Source organism: Antechinus flavipes, chromosome 2 (assembly GCF_016432865.1).
Source record: "Antechinus flavipes isolate AdamAnt ecotype Samford, QLD, Australia chromosome 2, AdamAnt_v2, whole genome shotgun sequence".
Taxonomy (NCBI): Eukaryota; Metazoa; Chordata; class Mammalia; order Dasyuromorphia; family Dasyuridae; genus Antechinus; species Antechinus flavipes.
Genome location: NC_067399.1, coordinates 112408774 through 112433761, shown reverse-complemented (window position 1 = coordinate 112433761; position 24988 = coordinate 112408774). Strand labels below are relative to the sequence as shown.

General features: G+C 34.7%; 1 protein-coding gene across 15 annotated transcripts in view; it reads right to left on the bottom strand.

Annotated features, from left to right (window-relative positions):
• EHBP1 (EH domain binding protein 1) overlaps positions 1-24988 on the bottom strand; it is a 394259-nt gene that overhangs the window by 333884 nt on the left and 35387 nt on the right. For all 15 annotated transcript variants that reach the window (XM_051975359.1, XM_051975374.1, XM_051975362.1 and 12 more), the window contains one exon: positions 8840-8897. In XM_051975359.1, the coding sequence (XP_051831319.1) occupies positions 8840-8897 (58 nt within the window). The remainder of the gene's footprint in view (positions 1-8839; positions 8898-24988) is intronic.

Below are 24988 nucleotides of genomic sequence, written 5' to 3'. Positions count from 1 at the left end.
CTTTTCAATCTTTCTAGCTTTTTAGACTTTTCTTCAGCAACTCTAAATTGAGTTCCAAACTGAATCTTGAATAAATGTCCTTTGCTATCTTTTTTTTTTTCTTGTTGTTGCTTATTGGAATCTTTACAAACTGCTAACTCATTAGAGTTGATGTTTTGGGCCAGAACCTGAAACAAGATACTAAATATCTTTTATATTTAATTGATACAATGCTTGTGTTCACACCTTTACTCATTGGAGTTCACAAGTATGGGAGATTCACAAAGTTAATTGTGTAACTTTGTGAATTCACATCTCCCTTGGGTGTGCCTCCAGAAGGAGGAGTCAACCTTTGGGAAATCATATATAAAGAGGCTCTTAGCTTCAGGTTAGTTAGACTTCGGGTTAGGGAGAGTTCAGCTGAATTACATTGGAGAAGAGCATTGTGGGCCAGACACAGAGCACTCTGAGAGAGCCAGAAGCCCTCTCTCTGAGGCAAGAAAGATTCATTACAACTTTTACCTTGGTACTGGCTGAAGGAAGCAGAGGCAGAAGCAAAGGGCAAAGCTGCAAGAGCTTTTAGAACCAAGGAGAGAGAAAGGCCTCTAAGAACCAACCGGGCTATACTGGAGACAATAAAAGATCTGAACTTTTATCACCTGGTTGCGTTTTGGGTGATTATTACTCTTAACTGATACTAAGACTGCCTCCAGAAAACCTCCCCAAGAAACCTGCTTTCTCCCAGAGAGAACCACCATTATTTTATTTTAAAAGAAGAAAATCTTCACATTTTGGCATCCGAACAAGGACACTAGTGTGGGTAGAACAGTGGCCTTTAACAAGAGATAAAATTCAGGGCTTAGTAGATATAGTACAAAAGCAACTTGACCAAGGACACTTACAACCTTCTCTAAGTCCTTGAAATTCTCCAGTATTTATTATAAAAAAGAAATCTGGAAAATGGAGGATGTTAAGTGATTTAAGAAAGGTAAATGAACAGATGGAAACTATGGGAACTCTTCAGCCTGGACTTCCATCTCCTACTCAGTTGCCTAGAGAATGGCCTCTTTGAGTTATAGACATCAAGGATTGTTTCTATTCTATCCCTCTAGATAAGGAGGATATGAAAAGATTTGTCTTTTCAGTGCCCAGTGTTAATTTAGCTGAGCCTTATAAAAGATATCAATGGACAGTTTTGCCACAGAGAATGAAAAATAGCCCTACTATGTGCCAAGTGTATGTTGCTGCTGCTCTTGCTCCAGTAAGAAAAGCATTTCCAAAAGTTATGCTATTACAGTATATGGATGATATATTGGGATGTGCACCTAAGGAGCGAATGTTAGAAGAATGTCTACAGAAGACCATAGAAACACTAAGAAACTATAAACTTCATATCGCTACAGAAAAAATTCAAAAGCATGCTCCTTTTCAATATTTAGGATATGAAATATATCCTAAGGCACTTACAGTACAAAAACTGTCCTTAAGAACAGAGAAGCTAAACACCTTAAATGATTTTCAGAAATTGATAGGAAATATCCAATGGATGTGACCAATGTTAGGCTTGACTACTTATCAGTTACAACCATTATATGACATTTTAAGAGGAGACAGTGCTTTAAATTCACCACACCAACTTACAAAAGAAGCTCAAGAGGCTTTGAAAGAAGTTGAACTGGCTTTATCCAATGTGGTTGAAAGAATAATTCAAAAACCCTTGGAAATATCAGTTTTTGCTACGAAAGAGACACCCACAGCAGTCCTTCATCAAGGAGACAGTGTGATAGAGTGGGTGAATCTCCCAGCACAACCAGAACAAAGCCTTACTTCTTACCCAGTGCTTGTGGCTAGAATTTTATTAAAGGCCATTAAGCGAGCAGTACAATTATCTGGGACAAGACCTGGTAAGATATACACCTTGTATACAAATGCACAAATTAATATATGCTGTGAGATCATCCCAGAGTGGCAAATTTTATTGGCCATGGCTCCAAATTTTGCACATGGGTCTCCATTAAAGATAACCAGACTACTGCATAATTGGCAATGGATTTTTGAGAAGGTTTCTAAGGTTCCTCTTAAAGGACCAACTATTTTTACAGACGCAGCCAAACAAAATATTTGTGCTGTATACTCTCATGATTTAACCATAAAAAGAGTAGTCAGAACTCCTTTTCAGTCCACTCAGCAGAACGAATTATATGCGATCATGCTAGTTCTCACTTATTACCCAGGCGACATAAATATAATATCTGATTCAGCCTATTCAGTAGGTGTGGTACAAAGAATTGCCACAGCCCAAATAAAATTTGCAGCTTCTAATATATATCAGCTCTTTAAGGAACTTCAGGAGCAAGTGAGAAAGCATCCAGGAAAGATTTATATCTTGCATATCCACTCACATAGTGGACTTCCAGGTCCTATTTTTGATGGAAATTCAAAGGCAGATAACCTTTCAACTATGTTAGCCAGTACGCCTTTATTTCAGGAGGCCCAGGAATCCCATTCTAAATACCATCAGGCTGCTCGAGCTTTGCGTTTACAATTTGGGATTACAAAAGAGGAAGCTAGAAGCATAGTAAAAGCTTGTATGGCTTCCACACTCCAGGGAAGAAGCCTCGTGGTTTGAGAAGTAACGAAATCTGGCAAATGGATGTGATCCATTATAAATCTTTTGGTCGTCTGTCTTTTATCCATGTTGTGGTAGACACCTTTTCAGGATTCACTTTTGCAATACCAGCAGCAAAAGAGACAGCCAGAGTGGTCACTGAATTCCTCACACAAACATTCGCAATTATGGGTGTGCCACAAGAAATAAAAACAGATAATGGACCTGCATACACCTCCAAACATTTTGCACACTTTTGTGCACAGTATAAGATTTTACACACCACTGGCATACCCTTTAATCCTCAAGGACAGGCAATAGTAGAGAGGAGAAACAGAGACATTGACACTACTCCAAAAACAAAAGAAAGGGGGAGCCACAGGTAACCCTAGAGAACTACTAAATCTAACCCTTTATACTATTAACTTCTTGATTTTTGACAAAGATGCACTGGCTCCAGCAGACAGGTTTTATAACCCATCAGAAGAGCAGTGTCCAGTGTGAGCAGCTCCACTATCTTTAGATAATCTCCAGGTGATAAAAGTTCAGATCTTTTACTGTCTCCATTATAGCCCGATTAGCTTTTCTTAGAGGCCTTTCTCTCTCCTTGGTTCTAAAAGCTCTTGTAGCTTTGCCCTTTGCTTCTGCCTCTGCTTCCTTCAGCCTCCAGAGCCAGCACCAAATTGAATCTGTCTTGCCTCCGAAGAGCTCTTGCAGCTTTGTCCTTTGCTTCTGCCTCTGCCTCCAGCCAGCACCAAGTTAAGGTAAAAGTTGTAATGAATCTTTCTTGTCTCCGAGGGAGGGCTTCTGGCTCTCTTAGAGTGCTCTGTGTCTGGCCCAGAGTGCTCTTCTCCAATGTAATTCAGCTGAACTCTCCCTAACCCGAAATCTAACTAACCTGAAGCTAAGAGCCTCTTTATATATGATTTTCCAAAGGTTGACTCCTCCTTCTGGAGGCACACCCAAGGGAGGTGTGAATTCACAAAGTTACACAGTTAACTTTGTGAATCTCCCATACTTGTGAACTCCAATGAGTAAAGGTGTGAACACAAGCATTGTATCAATTAGTTCTACTTAGTATCTTGTTTCAGGTTCTGGCCCAAAACATCAACTCTAATGAGTTAGCAGTTTGTAAAGATTCCAACAGTTGCTCTTATCTTTATTTCCTTGAGAGTTTAAATTGCCATCTACTTCTAAATATTTGGGCTAGTTCCTAAGCAAATTTGTCAGGCTTTAGCCCATATTACAAAAAATTCAAATACAGCACTTACATACATTTCTGTATGGCCACTGTCTATGAAATATGACTCAATTTTTCATAAAAGAATACATATGATACTTAGAAATTTTAATTGTACTTCATAAAATGTATGATTATCAACAAAATAACTCCCTTTGAAATTTTAACCTTTTGTCCTCTTCTATAAGTGTCAAGCAATGTCATCAATGATTTGTTGTTCCATTAAGTCCAACTCTTCATGATCCCATGAACCATAATATGCCAGGTCCTTCTATTCTCCACTATCTCCCAAAGTCTCTCCAAACTCATATTTGCTGCTTCCAGACCACTATCTCATTCTCTGCTGTCCCCTTCTCCTTTTGCCTTCAATTTTTTCCATCATCAGAGCTTTTCCAATAAAGCCTGTCTTCTCCTTATGTAACCAAAATATTTGAGTTTCAACTTCAATATTTAACCTTTCAATGAATAGTCTAAATTTGTTTCTTTAAATATTGATTGATTCTGAGTTGGTCTCTTTGCTGTCCAAGGGACTTTCAAAAGTTTTCTCCAACATAACCATTTGAAAGCATCAGTTTTTGTAGCACTTAGCTTTTCTTTATAGTCCAACATTCATATTCATAGTGGAAAAACCATAGTTTTGACCATAAAGACCTTTGTCAACAAGGTGACATCTCTGCTTTTTCAAAACAATAAATAGATTTCAGGTTTGCCATAGCTTTCCCTTCAAAAAACAAGTGTTTTAATTTCATTCTGTTGTAACTATCTACAGCGATCTTTGAGCCCAAGAATATAAAATCAGACACTGCTTCCAATTCGGTTCTATTTTCCTGAAATGATGAGATCAGATGTCATGATCTTAGTTGCTTTAATATTAAAGTTCAAACCAGCTTTTATACTCTCCTCAAGAGACTTTTTAATTCTGCTTCACTTTCTACCACCAGAGTGGTATTGTCTGCATATCTTAGATTGTTGATATTCTCCTGGGAACCTTAATTCTGGTTCTTGATTCATCCAGACTGGCACATCTAAGAGATCTTAAATAACTAATTATTTTTGTATAACGTTAAATATAAAAGGACTGAGACATGAAGTCCTATTGTAAGGTTTCATTACAGTATGGAATCAGACTATGAGTTCTCAAAATCTATGTCAGTACAAACTCTGAAAAGTCATACAAAGCTATAAAGGCAGAGAGTATGATCCCCCATTTTTCTTTGAGCTTGATTATCACTGGTGTGGTGGATAGAGAGGAGACTCTTAGAATTAGGAAGACGTGGATTAAAGTCCAATATTCAACAAATACTTGATTGCTACCCCAAGCAAATCACCTAATATCTCAGTACTCTAGGTTAATATATGAAAATTAAAAATCGCAGAGAGGATACTGATTTGCTTTAGAATTGGAGTGGAGTGGGACAAGTGAACATAAAGAGAAGTTCTTTACTGGATTTCCCCATCCCAAGGAAATAAAAAATCTAGAACAAAAAGTAAAATAAAATTGTATATTTACGCTTTACTATGAACAACTGTTAATGTATGATGTTATCATTTAAATGTTATCACATATGCTTTAAGTATATAACAACTAAATTTTGAATTGAATTCACACAGAATGTGTTTAGTGGTTTAAGAAGCCAGTAGCAAGGAATGGAAAGAGAAATCCCATTTCAAATAACTGTGGGTAATATAAACTATTTGAAAGTCTACCTGCCAAGACAAACCCAGGAAGTGTATGAACCTAATTATATAATTATTTTCACACAAATAAAGTTAGATTTAGACAACTGGAAAAATATCAAATGCTCATTGGTAGGTTGAGCTAATATAACAGAAGTGACAATTCTACCAGCTAGTGGCTGCTATGGATCTAATTCTGACCATCATGCGAGATGATGATAATGATACAAGAAGATTGATATATTTTCTTGCACAGCATGACAAATTTGGAAATATGTTTAGAAGAATTTCACATGTTGAATCTATATAGGATTACTTGTTGCCTTGGAGTGGAACAAAAAGTTTTGCAAAAGTGAATGTTGAAAACTACCTTTGCATATAGAAAGGCAGTTGCATTCTCTGACCTCTCCTTTTCCCTCTTCCCTCTTATTTATTTCATTCCCAAGACATGGGCAACATCTGTGTCAGTAAATATGTTAACAGTAAAGGCTGGTCTGCAACTCTTCAACTCTGTTCTTAGGTATGTTATTATTCACATCGGTGGGGGCTTTGGAGAACCAATCTGCTCCTTAATGGTATAGTCCGCTCTAACACTTTACAGACTTTCTGGGTTTCACACTTAGGCATGGTCCTCAACATATATCAATCAAGCCACCAAGAAATTACTTTACAGAGCTAGAAAAAATAGTAACAAAATACATCTGGAAGAATAAAAGATTAAGAGTTTTAAGGGAATTAATTTTTAAAATTCAATGGAAGGTAGCCAAGTTGTACCAGACCTAAAACAATATAATAAAGCAGCATTCATCAAAACCATTTGGTACTGGTTAAGAAATAAGAATAATAGAACAGTGGAATAAGTTAGGTTCATAAGACAACAGTCAATGACCAGTAATCTAATCTTTGTATTTGTATTTTAGTATTTGATAAACCCAAAGACTCCAGCTTCTAAAATAACTACTGGCTATTTGCTGGGAAAAAGTGTAGGGGGGAGGGAAGTATGGCTGAAACAAGGCACTGACCAACATCTAGCACCCTATACCAACATAAGGTCAAATTAGGTTCATGATTTAGACAAAAACGATGATACTATAAGCAAGTTAGGAGAACAAGGGATAATCTATCTCTCAGATCTGTGGAGAAGGGAAGAATTTATGGCCAAAGAAGAACTAAAGAACATTATGAAATGTAAAAAGGGATAACTCTGACTACATTAAACTAAAAAAAAGTTTGCACAAACAAAAGCAATGTAGCCAAAATTAGAAGAGAAGCAATAAACTGAGAAAACATTTTTACATTCAAGGGTTCTGATAAAGGCCTCAATTCTAAAATATATAGAGAATAGACTCTATTTATAAAATTCATAAATTTATAAAAATTCAAGCCATTCTCCAACTGATAAGTGGTCAAAGAATATGAACAGTTTTCAGATTAAGAAATTAAGCCATTTCTAGTAATTTGAAAAAATGTTCTAAATCACTATTGATTAGAGAAATGCAAATTAAGGCAACTCTGAGGTACCATTACCAAGATGACAAGCAAAGTTAATGATAAATGTTGGAGGAGGTGTGGGAAAATCAGGATACTAATAAATTGTTGGTAGAGTTTTAAGATGTCCCAAACATTCTGGAGGACAATTTTAAATTATGCCCAAAGGATTATAAAATTGCACATACCCTTTGATCCAGCAATGTCTCTATTGTGTCTGTATCACAAAGAGATCATAAAAAAAAAGGGAAAAGGATCCATTTGTGCAAAAATGCTTGTAGCAGCTCTTTTCGTAGTGGCAAGGAAATGGAAATTGAGTGGATGCCCATCAGTTGAGGAATGACTGAACAAGTTATAGTAAATGAATGAAATGGGATATTATTGCCCTATAAGAAATGATGAGCAGGCTGATTTCAGAAAAGCCTGAAAAGACTCACATAAACTGATGCTAAGCAAAGTAGTTAGAATCAAGAGATATTGTGTGGACTTGACTCTTTTCAACAATGAGGTGATTTAAGACAATTCCAGAAGACTTGTGATAAAAATTGATATCCACATCCAGAAAGAGAACTAGAGACATTGAATATGATCAAAGTAACATCATCTTTTTTTTTTTTTTATGGTGGCTGTTTGGGTTTTTTCTTTTTTGTTTTTTTTTTCCCATTTCTGATCTGATTTTTCTTGCACAGCATGACAAATATGGAAATATGTTTAGAAGAATTTCACATGTTGAATCTATATAGGATTACTTGTTGCCTTGAGAGGGGGATAGAGCGAAAGAAGCGGAACAAAAAGTTTTGTAAAAGTGAATATTGATATGAAAGGATGTTCCAAATCACTACTGATTAGAGATATTAAGACCACTCTGGGATACCACTACACACCTGTCAGATTGGCTAAGATGACAAGAAAAAATAATGATGAATGTTGGAGGGGATGTGGGAAAACTGGGACACTGATGCATTGTTGGTAGAATTGTGAATGGATCCAGCCATTCTGGAGAGCAATTTGGAATTATGCTCAAAAAGTTATCAAACTGTGCATACTCTTTGATCCAGCAGTGTTACTACTGGGCTTATATCCCAAAGAAATATTAAAGAAGAGAAAGGAACCTGTATGTGCCAAAATGTGTGTGGCAGCCCTTTTTGTAGTGGCTAGAAACTGGAAATTGAATGAATTCTCATCAACTGGAGAATGGTTGGGTATATGAATATTATGGAATATTATTGTTCTGTAATAAATGACCAGCAGGACAAATACAGAGAGGCTTGGAAAGACTTACATGAACTGATGCTAAGTGAAATTAGCAGAACCAGAAGATCATTATACACTTCAACAATAGTACAGTATGAGGATGTGTTCTGATGGAAGTGGATATATTCGATAAAGAGAAGATCCAATTCAGTTCTAATTCATCAATGATGGACAGAATCAGCTACACCCAGAGAAGAAACACTGGGAAATGAATGTGGACTACTTACATTTTTGTTTTTCTTCCCAGGTTATTTCTGCCTTCTGAATCCAATTTTTCTTGTGCAACAAGAGAACTGTACAGATTGGCACACAAATATTGTGTCTAAGATATATTTTAACATGTTTAACATGTATGAGATTGCCTGCCATCTAGGGGAAAGGGTGGAGGGAGGGAAGGGAAAAGTTGGAACAGAAGTGAGTGCAAAGGGATCATGTTGCAAAAATTATCCATGCATATGTTCTGTCAACAAAAAGCTATAATAAAAAATAAAATAAAAATAAAAAGTTAAATTTTTTTTAAGTGAATGTTGAAAACTATCTTTGCATGCATTTGGAAAAATAAAATAGTATTTAAAAAAAAAAAAGAAACTAACCTTAGAAGATTTTCTTCGGCTTCTTCTTGTCCAAACAACTACCAGTTTATCTGGCTGCCTATTAGAAAAAGAACATACACAAGAAATAGGTTTTAAAATAATTTAAATTATACACCAATAAAGCATAAATAACTTTTAAACAAAAACTATCTTAAAAGAGGAAAAATATATTTAGGAAAAAATTTTAAAATATATGATTCAAGGAAATAATAAAAAATAGACATAAAAAAGAAACCATAAGCAAATCAGTAAGAATCAATGAGCAGAAAATAAATGTAATGTCTAAAAAGTTTATCATTGTTAGTGCAATTAGAAGGAATATACACAGTTTAGAGTATAGGGTTTGCTGACTAGAATGAAATGATTTTGATAAAATAAAAATGAAAAGGTGAGAAAAAGGAATGAACTGAGAGGAGGGCAAAAAGTGAAGAAGAAAGAGGAAAATTATCTCAGATGAAAGAGATACAAAAGAAAGAGCTCTTACAAAGACAAGGAAGATGAAGGAGAGGGGGAAGCAGTTGAGTAACACTTGAATTTTACTCTAATTAAAAATTAGATCAAAGAGGGAATAATATATACACTCCACAAGATATAGAAATCTATCTTATTCTTCAGTGAAGCTGGAGGGGAAGGGGACAAAAGAAGGGAAGAATTAAGAAATGTAGTAAAAGGTAAAAAGATTTTGGGGGAGAGAGAGAGGGTATAAAATGGGGGGGGAGGTGGGAGGGAGTGGGAAGATAAACAAGGGTATAAATAAAATGGAAGAAAATACGTTACTGTGAATGTGAAAGGAATGATCTTTCCCATAAAATGGAAGCTGATAACAGGATGATTTAAAAATCAAAATACAACACTATGCTATTTACAAAGAAACACACTTGAAACAGAGACACATGCAGAAAAAATTAAGAGGCTGGATCAGGAACAAAATCTATTATGTTTCCGATGAGGCAAAAAAAAGAAAAAAAAAAAGCAGAGGTAAAAATCATGATCTCATAAAAAAGCAAAAGCAAAAATAGACTGAATTAAAAGACACAAGAAGGGAAACTACATTTTGCCAAAAGATACTATAGACAAGGAAATATATAAAACATATATGCACCAAATGGCAGAGCATTGAAATTCTTAAAGGAAATTTTAAATGAATGGAATGAGAAAATAGACAGTAAAACGATACCTAGTGGGGGACTCAATTTTTCCCTCTCAAAACTAGATAACTCTAACCATGAAATAAACCCTCCCAAAAGAATAAGGAAATGAACAGAATTATAGAAAAGTTAGAGATCACAGACCTGTAGGGAAAAAACAGAATGGGAATAGAAAAGAATATATTTTATTCTTAACTTTTAGTACATGGTACCTTCACAAAAACTGACCATGTATTAGGCCATAAAAATCTCATAACCAAAAGCAGAAAAGCAAAAATATTAAATACATCCTTTTCAGACCACAAATCAATAAAAAGCTGTGAAACATAGATGAAAAATTAATTGGAAACTGAATGATCTAATCCTAAATAATGAGTAGATCAAAGAAAAAAATAACAGAAACAACAATTTATCAAAAATAATGACACCAGGGCAGGGTTGGAGGGAGGTCAGGGAGCGGCCGGGGAAGAGGAGCCAAGATGGTAGGAAGAAAACAGTCTTTGAGCTCTTCTTGGCTTCTCTCAGGTCAAGATCAGATCAAGTCTCTGAATTGGTTATGGAATGACAGAATCCACAAATAGTTGGAATGTAACACATTTATAGCATAAGATATTTTGGAAGAACATCAGTAAAAGTCTGTCTCAATCTGGCAGTAGCAGGGGTTGCAGGCCAGCACAGTGCAGTTCAGTGCAGGGAAACCCAGGGCAGAGAGGTTTCCATGTGGTGGGGGAATCCAGTGGGAAGTTTGTAGCCAAAATACAGCAGTGTTTGCTACTCTGTCCTGGTTCAGAAACCAGTGGATCAGAAAATTAGCTATGAGACCTCCAACACAAATACAAAAGGCAAATAGTGAGTTCTTGAACCCTAGCATAATGCTGGATTTGGCCATACCCACCCAGCCAGGAAGGAAGGAAGCCAGCAGCATCAGCCCCATAGTAGCATGAAGCTGCTGTCACCTGTAGAGGAAGTTTGGGACAATTTCCCCTTTGCCCTAAGAGTAGATCTCAACCTTTAAAAATGAGCAAAATAGCAAAAAGAGCTCTGGTCATAGATAAGTTTTATGGAGACAGAAAAACAGACCTCAAACTTTGAGGACACTAAAGGTAAAACATCTCCAGATGAAGATTCAAAGAGTGTTATAAATTGTTCTCCATCTCACAAGGCTCTTTTGGAAGAATTTTTAAAAATCTTAAAAGAGAGGTTTTTTTAAATGGGGAAAGGAAATGAGAGCTCAGGAAAAGGAAACAGAAATTGTCTAAAGAAAATCATTTCTTAAAGAACAGTTTGGGAAAATGGAAAAAGAAAACAACTTCTTGAAAAACAGAATTTCTGGAATGGAAAAAAAAATCCAATAAACAAAACAACTCATTAAATTGTCTTGCCAAATGCAAAAGATTTTAAAAAGCTAACTGAAGAAAATAATTAACTAAAAATTGGAATTGAACAAATAGAAGCAAATGACTCAATGAAACATCAAGAATCAGACAAACAAAATCAAAAAGAAGAAAAAAATAGAAGAAAATGTAAAATACCTCATCAGAAAAACAAATGACATAGAAAACAGATCCAGGAGAGATAATCTAAGAATTAAGAGACTACCTGAAAACCAGAATAAAAAAAGAGCCTACACAACTTCTTTCAAGAAATCATTAAGGAAAACTGCCCTGATGTCCTTCCTATAATTAGAAGGTAAAATAGACACTGAAAAAAATCTGCTGATTACTTCCTGAAAGAGACCTGAAAATGAAAACTGCAAGAAATATTGTAGTTAATGCCAAAATTATCAGATGGAGGAGAAAATACTCCAAGCAGCTAGAAGGAAATTCAAATATGGAGGAGCCACAATCAAGATTACCCAGGACCTAGCAGCTCCCACTTTAAAGGATCCAAGGGCTTGGATAATGATATTCCAGAGAGCAAAGGAATTTGAACTGCCAACAAGAATCAACTATCCAGAAAAATTAAGCATTATATTTCAGGGGGAAAAATGGACATTCAATGAAATAGGGGATTTTCATTTATTTTTTATGAATTAAAAAAACAGAGCTAAACAGAAATTTTGATCTTCAAAAACAGAATTCAAGAGAAGCATAAAAAGAAAAAAAACTTTTTTGAAGATTAAAATATTTACATCTTTATAAGGGAAGATGACATGTTTAACTCTTGAGAACTTTATATTTTTTAGGGGTATTCTTAGAGAGTAGAGATACAATATGACTTTATTGTAATGATATAAAAAAAAGAAGCTAAGGGTAGAAAAGGGATTGTGCTAGAAGAAGAGGGAAGAGGAGGTAAATTATATTACAGAAGAGGCATAAAAGACGTGTTACAGTTGAGGGAAAGAAGGGAGGGGGAATGAGCATTGTGTGAACCATAATCTCATCAGATTTGGCTCAAAGAGAGAATATCACACATATTTAGTTTAATATAGAAACTTGCCTTATCCTATAGAGACATAGGAGAAGGGGGAAAGGAAAGGAGGAGGTAATAGAAGAAGTGAAAGGGAAAATGGATAAAAAAAGGGGAGGAGCTGCAAAAAGAAGGCAGACTGAAGGAGGAGATGGTCAGAAGCAATACGTTGGTGAAAAGGGAAAAAGGGAAAGAAAAATATATAACTCTGAGAAAATAAGATGACAGGAAATAGTTAGTAATTTTATCTGTGAATGTGAATGGGATGAACTCTTCCCATAAAACAGAACTGAACAGCAGACAGGATTAAAAGCCAAAAATCTTACAATATGTTGTTTACAAAAGTAATGACAACAATGAGATAATATACCAACATTTATGAGAAGCAGCCAAAGTAGTATATAAGAGAAAATATATTACACTTGAAAATGTAACTGAAAAATTAATTAATTAATTGAAAATGCTTACAACAATAAAAAACAGATCAATGAAATGAACTAGAAATTAAAGATTTTAAAATCTCCAATTAAAACCAAATTGGATGATCAAAGATGGACAGAAGCAGCTACACCCAGAGAAAGAACACTGGGAAATGAATATAAACTGCTTGCTTTTTTGTTTTTCTTCCCGGGTTATTTATACCTTCTGAATTCAATTCTCCCTGTGCAACAAGAAAACTGTTCGGTTCTGCACACATATATTGTATCCAGGATATACTGTAACCTATTCAACATGTAAAGGACTGCTTGCCATCTGGGGGAAGGGGTGGAGGGAGGGAGGGAAAAAATCGGAACAGAAATGAATGCAAGGGATAATGCTGTAAAAAATTACTCTGGCATGCGTTCTATCAATAAAAAGATATTAAAATAAAAAATAAAAATAAAAATAAATAAAACCAAATTGGAAATTCTGAAACTCAAGAGCGATTAATAAAATTCAAAGTTGAAAAAAATTGAACTAACAAAACTAGGAACTGATTTAAGAAAAAAAACCCACAATAAAGTAGATAAATTACCAGCTATTTTGATGTAAAAAAAAGACCAAATTATCAATATCAAAAAGGAAAAAGTAGATTCTACCAAACATTTAAAAAACAATTTCAATATTATATAAACTATTAGGGGAAACAGGCACAAAATGAGTCCAACCAAATGCCTTTTACAGGATAAATACAGTATTAATACCTAAATCAGGAAGGACAAAAACGGAGAAAGAAAACTATAAACCAATTTCCTAATGAATATTGACATAAATTTTGTAAATAAAATACCAGCAAGGAGATCACAGTAATTTATCATAAAGAAATTGAATTAGGAGGAAGAAGAAGAAGAAAGAAGGAACAAGGAAGAAGGAAGAAGGAAGAAGGAAGAAGGAAGAAGGAAGAAGGAAGAAGAAGAAGAAGAAGAACTGAGCTCTCTTAAAAAATATCCCCAGGACCAGACAGATTCACAAGTAAATTTTACCAAACATTTAAAGAATAATTTCAATACTATACAAACTATTGGGGAAACAGGCAAAAAAAACTGAGTCCAACCAAATAATTTTAACAAGACAAATACAGTGTTAATACTAAAGCAAGAAAGACAAAAATGAAGAAAGAAAACTATAAACCAATTTTCTAATGAATATTGACATAAAATTTTTAAGTAAAATACCAGCAAGGAGATTATAGTAATTTATCACAAAGATCATACACTACAACTAGGTAGGATTTATACCAGGAATACATAACTGCTGATTTAAAAAAAAAAAAAACTATCAGCAAAATTGACTATACCAATAACAAAAGCAAGAAAAATTACGTTGATTATCTTAGTAGATGCAGAAAAAGCCTTGACAAGATGTAACATTCATTTCCCTTAAAAACAGCACAAAGTAAATGGATCTTGCCTTAAAATGATAAGTAGTATTGAGCTAAAATCATCAGCATATATTATCTGTAATGGATATAAGTGTAATACTTTTCTCTAAAATATAATGTTCTCTGGGAGCAGGTTTCTTGGGGGGCTTCTGGGAGCAGCCTTCATTTCAGTTCAGTGTAATCACCCCAAATGCAGCCAGGAATTAAAAGTCCAGATGCTTTATTATCTCCTTCAAAATAGCCCAGTTAGCTTTCTTAGAGGCCTATATCTCTCCTTAGTTCCAAGAGCTCTTGCAGCTTGTCCTTTGTCTCTGCTAGCTTCAGCCTATTTTCCTCTGAATCTCCAGCCAGGACAAAGATGAAAGTTGGAATAAAACTGGCTCTGCCTTCGAGAGTGGGCTTGTGGGCTTCTGTGTCTGGCCCTGAGAGCTCCTTGCTTATATGCTGTGTACCGAGTATTCTCCAATCATTACATCACTAGGAAGCCATTATTTGTTGTAGTATTAAATCAATGCTAAATTAGATTTAACCATTGTCTCCTCAATTCCACTTAGTACCTTGTTTCAAGTTCTGGCCCATAACATCTCCTTGTAGGATCAGATCAATGATACTGAACCATGCTAAATTAGATAATTATTGTCTCTATAAATTCCACTGTCTTAGCACCTTGTAAGCTAGAAGTCTTTCCAATAAAATCAGAGCTGAAGCAAGCATGTTCATTGTCAGCACTATAATTCAATATTATTCTAGAAATGCTATAGCAATTAAAGAAAAAGAAATTGAATAAAAATAAGTAATGAAGAAATAAAACTATCACTCTCAGATGACATGATGGCCTACTTAAGAATTCTAGAAAACCAACTAAAAAACTTATTAAAATAATTAGCAACCAGCAAAGTTGCAGGATATGAAATAAACCCACAAAAATCATCAATATTCCTACATATTACCAACAAAGATTAATAGCAAGAGATAAGAGAAACATTTAAAATAACTGTAGACAATATAAAGTTCTGAGGAGTCCATTTGTCAAGGCAAACCCAGGACCATATGAACACAATTTTAAGATACTTTTCACACAAATAAGGTCAGATCTAAACAATTGGATAAATATCATTTGCACATGGGTGGGCCAAACCAATATAATTAAAGTGACAATTCATCTAAATTAATTTACTTATTCAGTGCCATTACAATCAAATTACCCTCAGAAATTTATTTTGCGGAGCTAGAAAAAAGTAACAAAATTTGTCTGGAAAAGCAAAAGGTAAAAATTTGGAAAAGTGGTTAAAAAAAAAAAGTGAAGTAAGATAGCTTAGCAGTACTAGATCTCAAAAGTAATTACAAAACAGTAATCATTGAAACAATCTGCTACTGGCTAAGAAAAAGAGTGGAACATCAAGTACATAATATATAATCAAAATGACCATAATTATTTTGTGTTTGAGAAACCAAAAGATCCAAGATTTGGGGATAAGAGGTCACTACTGTACAAAAATTGCCAGGAAAACTGTAAAGCCAATGGGCAGAAACTAGGTATAGACCAACATTTCATACCATATAAAATAAAATGATAAGATAAGACAAAAATGAGTAAATGATTTAGACATAAAGAATGATATAAGCAAATTAGGGGAGCAAGAAATAGTTTAACTGTTAGATTTATGGATATGGGGAAAATATATGCCTAAACAAGAAAAAGAGAACATTATAGAATACAAAAATAGATAATTTTGATTATATCATATTTAAAAGGTTTTGTACAAATAAAACCAATGCAGCCGAGATTAAAAGAAAAGCAGGAAATGGGAGAAAGGGGAATTCAGTAGAAAGTTTCTCTGATAGTTTTCAAATGTATAGAGGACTGAATCCAATTTACAAGAATATAAATCATTTCACATTTGATCTATTAATGGTAAAAAAAAAAATGCCTACAAATAGGCAGTTTTCAGAAGAAGAAATCAAAGCTACCAATAGTGATATGGAAAAAAAAATGCCCTAAATCACTACTAAAATGTAAATTCAAACAATTCTGCAAATATTCAGATATTTGCACCTCACACTCATCAGATTAGTTAATATGACAGAAAAAGAAAATGACAAATATTGGGGGAGATAGGGGAAAACTGGGACACTAATACACCACTGTGAACTGATCCAATCATTCTGGAGAGAATTTGGAACTATGCCCAAAGGACCACAAAACTATGCCTACCCTTTGATCCAGCAATAGCACTGCTAGTTCTATATCCCAAAGAGATAAAGAAAAAGGAAAAAGACCTATATATACAGAAATATTTATAGCAGCTCTTTTTGTGGTGGCTTAATTAGAAATTGAGCAGATACCTATCAACTGGAGAATGGTTGAACAAGTTAAGATATATGAATGTAAGAAAGATTACTGTGTTATAAGGAAGCAGGACGCTTTCAGAAAAACTTATATGAACTGATACAAAGTAAAATGAATAGAATTAGGAGGGCACTGTACACAGCAATAGCAATAATCCACAATGATTAACAGTGAATAACTTATCTATTCCCGGCAATACCATTATCCAAGGCAATTTCAAAGGACTTAGGACAAAAAAAAAAAAAAATGGTATCCACCTCCTGAGAAAGAATAGTGGAGTCTGAATGCAAATTGAAGTATACTTTTAAGATATTCTTATTATTTTTGTCTGTATTTTCTTTTGCAATATGGTTAATATGCATGACTGAACATGTATAATTTAAATCAAATTGCTTGCTTTTATCAGCGGTTAGATGGTTCGGTGGCTAGAGTGCTGGTCCTGAAGTCAGGAGGACCCGAGTTCAAATCTGACCTCAGATACTTAATACTTCCCAGCTGTGTGACCCTGGGCAAATCACTTAATCCCAATTGCCTCAGGGGAAAAAAAATTGCTTGTCTTCTTAAGAAAGAGGAAGGAAAGAAAAGAATCTAGAACTCAAAATTTAAAAAAAAAGTTTAAAATTTTTATTTATGTATTTATTTATTTGATTTCTTATTATAATTTTATTTATTTATTTAATTAAGAAAAAATAAAAATTAAATTTAAAAAAAATGAAGATCATGATGAATACAGAAAAGCATGGAAAATCTAGGTGAATTGATGTGGTATGAAGATAAATAGAGACTGGAAAATAACATATACCATAACTATAACAATACAAATGTTAAGTACAACTACAACCCAACAATAAATATTCAAAATTACAAAGAATAAGCATGGTTCAAAAAAGAGATATGAAATGATATTCCTATCCCAATCAGTCAATATAAATAAATATTTCTTAAGCACCTACTGTTGCTAAACTGAGTAGTAGTGTTGTACATTGCACTTATTTTCAGATTTTTTTTTTTCATCATATTGATCAGCTAAACAGATTTTTTTTCTTCCTTTTTTATTTTAAAAAACTGTTATAGGGGATGGCTCAGACATAATGAATTTGAAATTCTACAAGATATCAAGCTTGAACTGCCTAAGGAAATTAAGAATACAGAACTTTTGCTCAGAAGAGAGATTAGGATAACCTATAGGTACTTGAGAGTCCTCTACATAGAGACAATTGAACCCATGAGATCACCATTTGAGAGAGAATATAGAAACAAGAGAAAAGGCTTCATGACAGAATCTTGGGGGAGATCCACAATTACTAGGTGTAATATGTATGAACATAACAATAAAGAATACTGAAATAGTAAAAGACAAAATGATCAGTTTATCAATTCCTTCAACTACCAAATTTCAAATTATTGTACTTAAAAAAATTATCAGACATTAATCAACTGATCCACAAGTATTTACTAAGAACTTACTATGGACCAGGCAGTGTGGTAGGTTCTTAAGGCATGTATAACTTTCCTAATTCTATTCCCCTGATAGGCAATGTGGAATCACTGAAGACTGTTTGCAAAGGAATGACATGACCACAACTACTCATAACAAAGTTTATTATGGCAGTGGTATGAAAAACAAAATAGAGCACATAAGATAATGAAAGCCAAAAGAAGAATAAAGAGGTTATTACACTAGTCCAAAATGTGGTAATGAAAGCCTACACTAAAATGGTATCAGAGAAAATTTAGAGGAGAAGATAAATTTATGTATTTATTCTAAGGAGAGAATAATTTTAGAAGATGTTTCAGACACAGAATGGCAGAGCATTTATAAGAATTAAATTGGAGAAATGAAACTTAAATTAGAAAACCAAAACCTCCAAAGACATTAAGGAATAATCAAAGGTAGCAACTATCTCCCCCAAAAGATTGTAAGCTTCTTCGGGACAAGGATTGACTTTTGCAATTGGAGAGAAGTGGCCTAAAATTTGAAAAAAATATTTTGTTCTTTGTCCTAAGTCCTCCTCTATTAGCTTCCTCTTTCTAGAATGGAATCTCCTTGGGAGCAGGGATTAGCTATGTAATGGGGGAGATCATGATGTGTAATTTCTTTAACATCCATTAATGGGGAATAAGGGAAAGGACTTCTGGATAGGAAATAAAATGCTGCCTTTGGAGTTCCAAAGGTATGTCTCACCTAAGCACCCATTCTTGCAAGAATGTAAAATAAATCTTTCCTGCATACATCAGTGAATTTGTGAAATTCTTTGGTAAGGTATTTTGTTTCTTACAAACGGGGGTTCTGTCCAGGATCCAGACATTATGAGTTCAAAGTGGTCCCTGTCCAAGCAAGAGGAGAGGCATCCCACTGATTTCAATGGTCTCGTGGCTCATCTCAGGCTTTCCCTTCTCATAGACTGTCCAAGATCCCAGGACCACATTGGTAAATAAAGTTACTGATGAATCCAGGAATCAGCATGAAGTAGTTTCTGCAGCAGCAAGGCAAACTTTGTGCACAGACCAAAGGTAAGAACATGGACTATCTAACCACTGCCTTTGGTGGCTGCCTAGAAGAGAAGGGATGTCAAGAAATCTAGAGTTGAGCAAATGGGATTAATGAAGTGTGGAGATATCCACACTGGAGTACAGGAAGAATCTGCAGAAGAAAAAATTTACAAGAAATTCTAGTAAAGAAAGAAGTATAGGAGGATTCTTCTCCAAGTACTAGGGAAAGAACAACTCTGTACTAATCAGAAAGAAAAGGGATTTAAAAGCAATTTGTATTTGTGTATGTTTTGTCTTCTATATTTCTCTTAGTCAGCTGAGTTACAAAGAAAAAAAAGTGGCCATTTTAGGACTTAAAAGCACTTGTATTGCAGCACTGCTATTAGAAGTTTAAATTTGCACTTGATTTGATTTTAAGTTTTAAAAAAAATGGTTATTAAAGCAAAGTTCTCAGGTAATTTACCTAAAGAGATCACATGTTTATATCTTCTAATTAGATGAAATAGAAATAGAATTAGAAAATTGCTTTCTAAATTGTATATTAAGCAATTTGTAAAATTATGAGGTACGCTTTAAAATTTTGTCATCTCTGCTGGACATATGTATAAGTTTTATTAAATTTGGTCCAAAGTTATTTAGATATTACCTATATTGTAAATCTTAAAGTTTAAAAAAGGTGGTTTCAAAAACAGGGGACAAGAAAGATTGATTTGCAAAAATAATTGGTAGTTTGAATGGAACACCCAGGTAGAATGTCACAAGCTAAAGTATTGATTTTTTAAATATTTTTTCAATTGATATGCATTTTAAAATTGGAAATTTGACTGTAAATTACATGAGATTCCTATCCATTTTTGTGATAGCCTATGTTGTGTCTATTTGGCTATCACTTAAGAAAATTGTGAATTTGCTAATTTCAATTATTTGGAGTTATTATCATAATGATGAAACCTAAAATTGTTTAAGATTATTGACGTGATAGGATGTTGGAGAGAGAGAGAGAGGAACAAGATATTGGACACAGAGAGGAACAAGGAGCAGGATGTTTTGGCTGGCACAAAAAAATGTGGTTCAAGGACCCAAAAATGATGAGTGATATAGACACCAGGTGATGATAAGCATCAAAAGTTGAGATTCGGTCACAGGAAGAATTCACACTGGCCATTCTCTTTGGCAAAAGGTAGATTTATTTAGGGAAAAGATTACAGACAAAATGGAGGGATACAATAGACACCATTCTTGGTCCAATGTCCAATGAAATAAGAGTGGGAGAGCATAGAAAGGGTTTTAATAATTAATAATGGAAAGGCCAGATTCTTTAAGGGAATTTGTCATTTGCTAGGAGAAAAGAAACACCCCATGAGCTTGGTGCATGCCCTTAGCTGGCAAGCTAAATTCTGAAAGGGATTTAGCACTTTAAAAGAGTTAGCTATAAGAAGGAGAAGTGGGATTGGAAAGCATAGTAGAGTTAGAAGAAATACCATGTGGCATGGGAGAAAGGGAAAAGGGGAAAGATACCACAGAGCAGAATACCTTAGCAGATTGGCCCAAAGGAAAGTGGTGGCTATAGGGTGTCCTATAGGTAGATTTTTATGGGGAGGATTTGACCTCAGCGACATGCTTGGGATTCCTGTCTGGGGATGGCAAGGTGAAACCGTTCAAGACCTCTATAAAGTGTGGGTCTCAGGAGTTTGACATAACTTGGATTTCAGAATGAACTACCTCCCCAAAGGGTGGGACATTGGAGCTGAATTGATTTCTTCTTGTCTGCCTCTGGGACTCTAAGGTGGGGTTGGATAGGCAGGGAAGGAAGACATCAGCCCCCACCCTGGGGTACATTTTCCTACTTTCTGAACTTGCCAGGGTGTAGAAAAGAGTTGGTTCTGGGTGGAGAATTCCAATCTCTTTATCTTTAAGTTTCTGAAGGTTTTTGATTAGATTTTTGGTAGTTAATGTAAAATTTAGAATTAAAAACTATATATATTAATTATTTATATGATCTGTTGGCTTGAAAAGGTAAAGGCTTAGTCAGCTCTTCCCTCACTGTGTGACTGTCCCTTAGAAGTAAGAAAACAAACCCACTCCCTGGAGCTCAAGCTCAACCCCCCAACTTCTGCCACCACCACCCCCCAGTTAATGAAAATACTTTAACATTAATTGCTTCTATTGTTTAAAGGAATATTTTTTATTTACACGGTATTAATCTGAATGTTTGTTTTTAGTTTTCAAGTCTGTGGTTGTTTTAAGGCAAAGTCATTTGTGATGCTATATCAAAGGTTCTACTACTTAGCAATGCTAGGAACTTCTAAAAGTAGTTTGTTAGATTTCTAGTTAATTGCAAATTTTCTGAAAAAGATTATTTCAAAACCCATTCAGCAAATTATTTAATTTGTTAAGTGCACATGGTCTCATTGTTTAATAAATATGATAGCAAATGTACTTTCTTAAAGTACCTAGAGCAGGAATTCAACCTGACAATCAAAGTATCTAGTTTTGGCTATGCTCTTCAAACACATGGGATAGATAGTTTAGATAGATAGTTTTAAAACTGATTAGTGAAACTTGCTATCGGGATGTTTTTTTCCTTTTATAGTAAATTTCCATAATCAGAGTAAGTGGTCAATAGAAGCCATAAGCACAGTTCAAGTATAACATACTCCCTTGCTGGTATTACATACCTTGCTGTTTTCGATCTAAAAATATGTAGTCATTATGTCTTATAATTACAGAAATGAGTAATTTGGCTTAGTCATCAATATGTTGCTAGATGTATATGTCAGTATGAAATAAGGTCTTTAATGGACCTTATATAAATGTAAAACAAACAAACAAACAAAAAACAATTGATACAACTGTCTGTGGGACCTGTTATTTTTATTGACTATTGAAACTAAAGCTGAACACCCAGCAAAAGAACACTGGGAAATGAGTGTGGACTGCTTGCATTTTTATTTTTCTTCCCAGGTTATTTTTACCTTTCTAAATCCAATTTCTCTTGTGCAACAAGAAAACTATAAATATGTACACATATATTGTATTTAAGATATACTTTATGTATGAGACTGGAGGGAAGGAAGGGAAAAGTTGGAAGAGAAGTGATTACAAGGGTTGTGTTGAAAACCCATGCATATATTCTGTCAATAAAAATAATAATAATAAAAAGAAACTAAAGTTGAGCTATCTTTCTTATGGTTTAGAGAAAAGGATTTCAGTGTAGTCAGATTTTCTTAGAGGGATGTAACTTATGGAATATTTTGTTACATCAATAGGAAAATCACTTTGATTTAAGTTTGTTACAAATGTGAGAAAAACATTTCTTTGTATAGTGTGTATATAGTGTTTTATTTTGAATAATTTAAATTGAAAAGCAGCTGGGCAATCTATATTGTTCTTTCCAAATTTATCCTATAATAGGCAGAAAAGGATGGATTTATTTTTTAAAATTACATACATATATATATATGCTCTCTGCAGAAGTCTTGGTCAATCCTTCCCCTCAATATCCTGTTTTTGACAGGTAAGTGAGACCTGTTAATGAAGGATTTTGTGAATACCTATGTTATTCTGATGGGATTCCCTTTTCTCAAAATTGCTTTTTGAGTTATAATGTAATCCCTATTCAAAGAGATGATGCTTAACTAGCTAACTGAAAAATCTTCAAGGAAAATATAAGCATACCTCCCAAAAATGAGGATTCTGCTCCTTGTACTTGTTCTCTCTCTCTAGTTCTTTTAGGTTTGTTTTCCTCTGGGCTTTGAGCAATTCACCTTCAAATGAACAGCACCAGATAGTTGTATTAACCAGATTCAGGGCTCTGACTCAACCCAATGGATCTTCAAGCCCATCCAAATGGGACTCTGTAGGATGACCCAGCTCAATGCCCAGCAAGAAATAGTTTCAGAAGATGAATTCATCACCCCATTTTACTTTGGGGCCCCATAAGACTTTGAGCCTTTTTGGGAAGGAACTGGAACCGGTTGGTAAATGTATCTCAAACTATCCTGTGTCTGAATGGGTTCCCTATAAGAAGTCCATCAATCCTTGGACGGGGGGGAGGGGGGAGAGGGGAAGGGCGTATCAAAGCTACTTCCCTGCTACAATAGTGTTTGGGGCCTAGGATGGGGACATTAGGTTAAGATTTGGATTAATATTCTTGGGAAAGATATCCACAAACAAGTCAGTTTGATGCTTTTCAAATCATAAAATTATAGAGGCTTGTCTAGCCGTAGATAAGTAAGTACAATTGTGTACTAACAGAGAAAGAGGATTATTATAGAACTACCTGGTCAATTTGGAATAATGTTTGGTTTGCTACAAGGGCTGGATATTCAGAAAATGCAAATCAAAGAATAATTTGGTAATAAGTACAGATCTCTAAGAAAGATTTGGAATTAAGTTAAAGACGTAGGGCAAGTGATAGATACCAATGCCTGGGGAAAATTGGTAAATTATTCTGTAAAGAATCTGAATAAAAAGAAATTTCAATGTCTGTGCTACAAATTGCCCCATGTCCAGATAGGACCATTCCCTTTGGGTATGGGAAAACTCGAGAGTGAATTCCTGCTGTTCCCCAAATAACATTCCTGGGGAGAACTATGACGCTTTATACTAGCCCCTTATCTCTGAGATCAGCTTGCTTCTCATGGAGGGGTGAAATTCCAAAATCTAGGGATTGAGTGGCATGTATCTGAATCTGGAATTTAACTGAGGGTAGTCTGGCAATTGCTCAGGGTTTGCAAACCTTGGGTGGCATTGTGGAGACAGCACTCTGAAACTTACTTTGCCTGGGAACTGAGTGGGCACCTGTGCACTGACCCAACTGGCTATTCCTTTTACCCTGGCATTCAATGAAGAAAGTAAGACTGAATCAGGAAGAATTTAGTCAAGGACATTAACTGATGAACAAGACTAGTTCTGGATTTGGGTTATTACTACTCAGGTGAGTAAATATTATTAGATAAGTTATATCAGAGACTCAGTGAAAGAAATAGCAAAATAGTTGATGCTACTAGCAGAATGAAAAAAAAATGACTCTAGAAAGTCACTGGCAGGAAGAGGAGAAACACATGTTACAATTGGAAGTTTCATTCCTAGTACAGCTCTATCAGAAGAATTAGCAGAGAATTCAGGGATTAATTATCCATCCTATGTAAGGAGATCTGTGCAGAGGTAAATAGACTTTTATGAAGTGGGATGTAAAAATTAGCCAAATCTGAGGAGTCTGAAAAGGATGTGGAAACCAGATTATTAAAAAGAAAAAAAGGGGGAAATTGTGAGAGATGCATGGTTATTTATTTTCTATAGTTCTTAATTACAAAATTGAAACCTCCAAGGATCATCAAGGAATAATCAAGGATAGAGTTTATCTTTCCCCAAAGAAGAGGGATTGACTTTTATAATGAAGGATGGTGGCTTGAGATTTGAAAAGAATCTTTTGTTCTTTGCCCTTAGTCTTCCTCTGTTAACCTACCCCCTTCTAGAACGAAAGCTCCTTGGGAGCAGGAACTGGCTAGGCAATGAAGGGTAGAGATTCATGATGTGTAACTTCTGTAACATCCAATTAATGGAAATTAGGGGAGGGACTTCAGGATAGAAAACAAAATGCTCCTTTGGAGGTTCAAAGGTGTAACTACTCAAGGAGGCACCCATTCTTGCAAGAATTCCTTCCTGCATTCATCAATGAGTCAGTGGAATTCCTAGTAAGATATTTTGTTTCTTACAATAAGGGAAGTATTGTGGTGGTGGTATTAGTACTAACAATTGTTCTTCGAATCTATATAATACTTTATAGTTTGCAAAGTACCATATAGTACTTCATATGGGATAACTTATTTGATCCTTTATGACAATCCTGTCTAGAAAGGGCTATTATATTTCCAATTTTACAT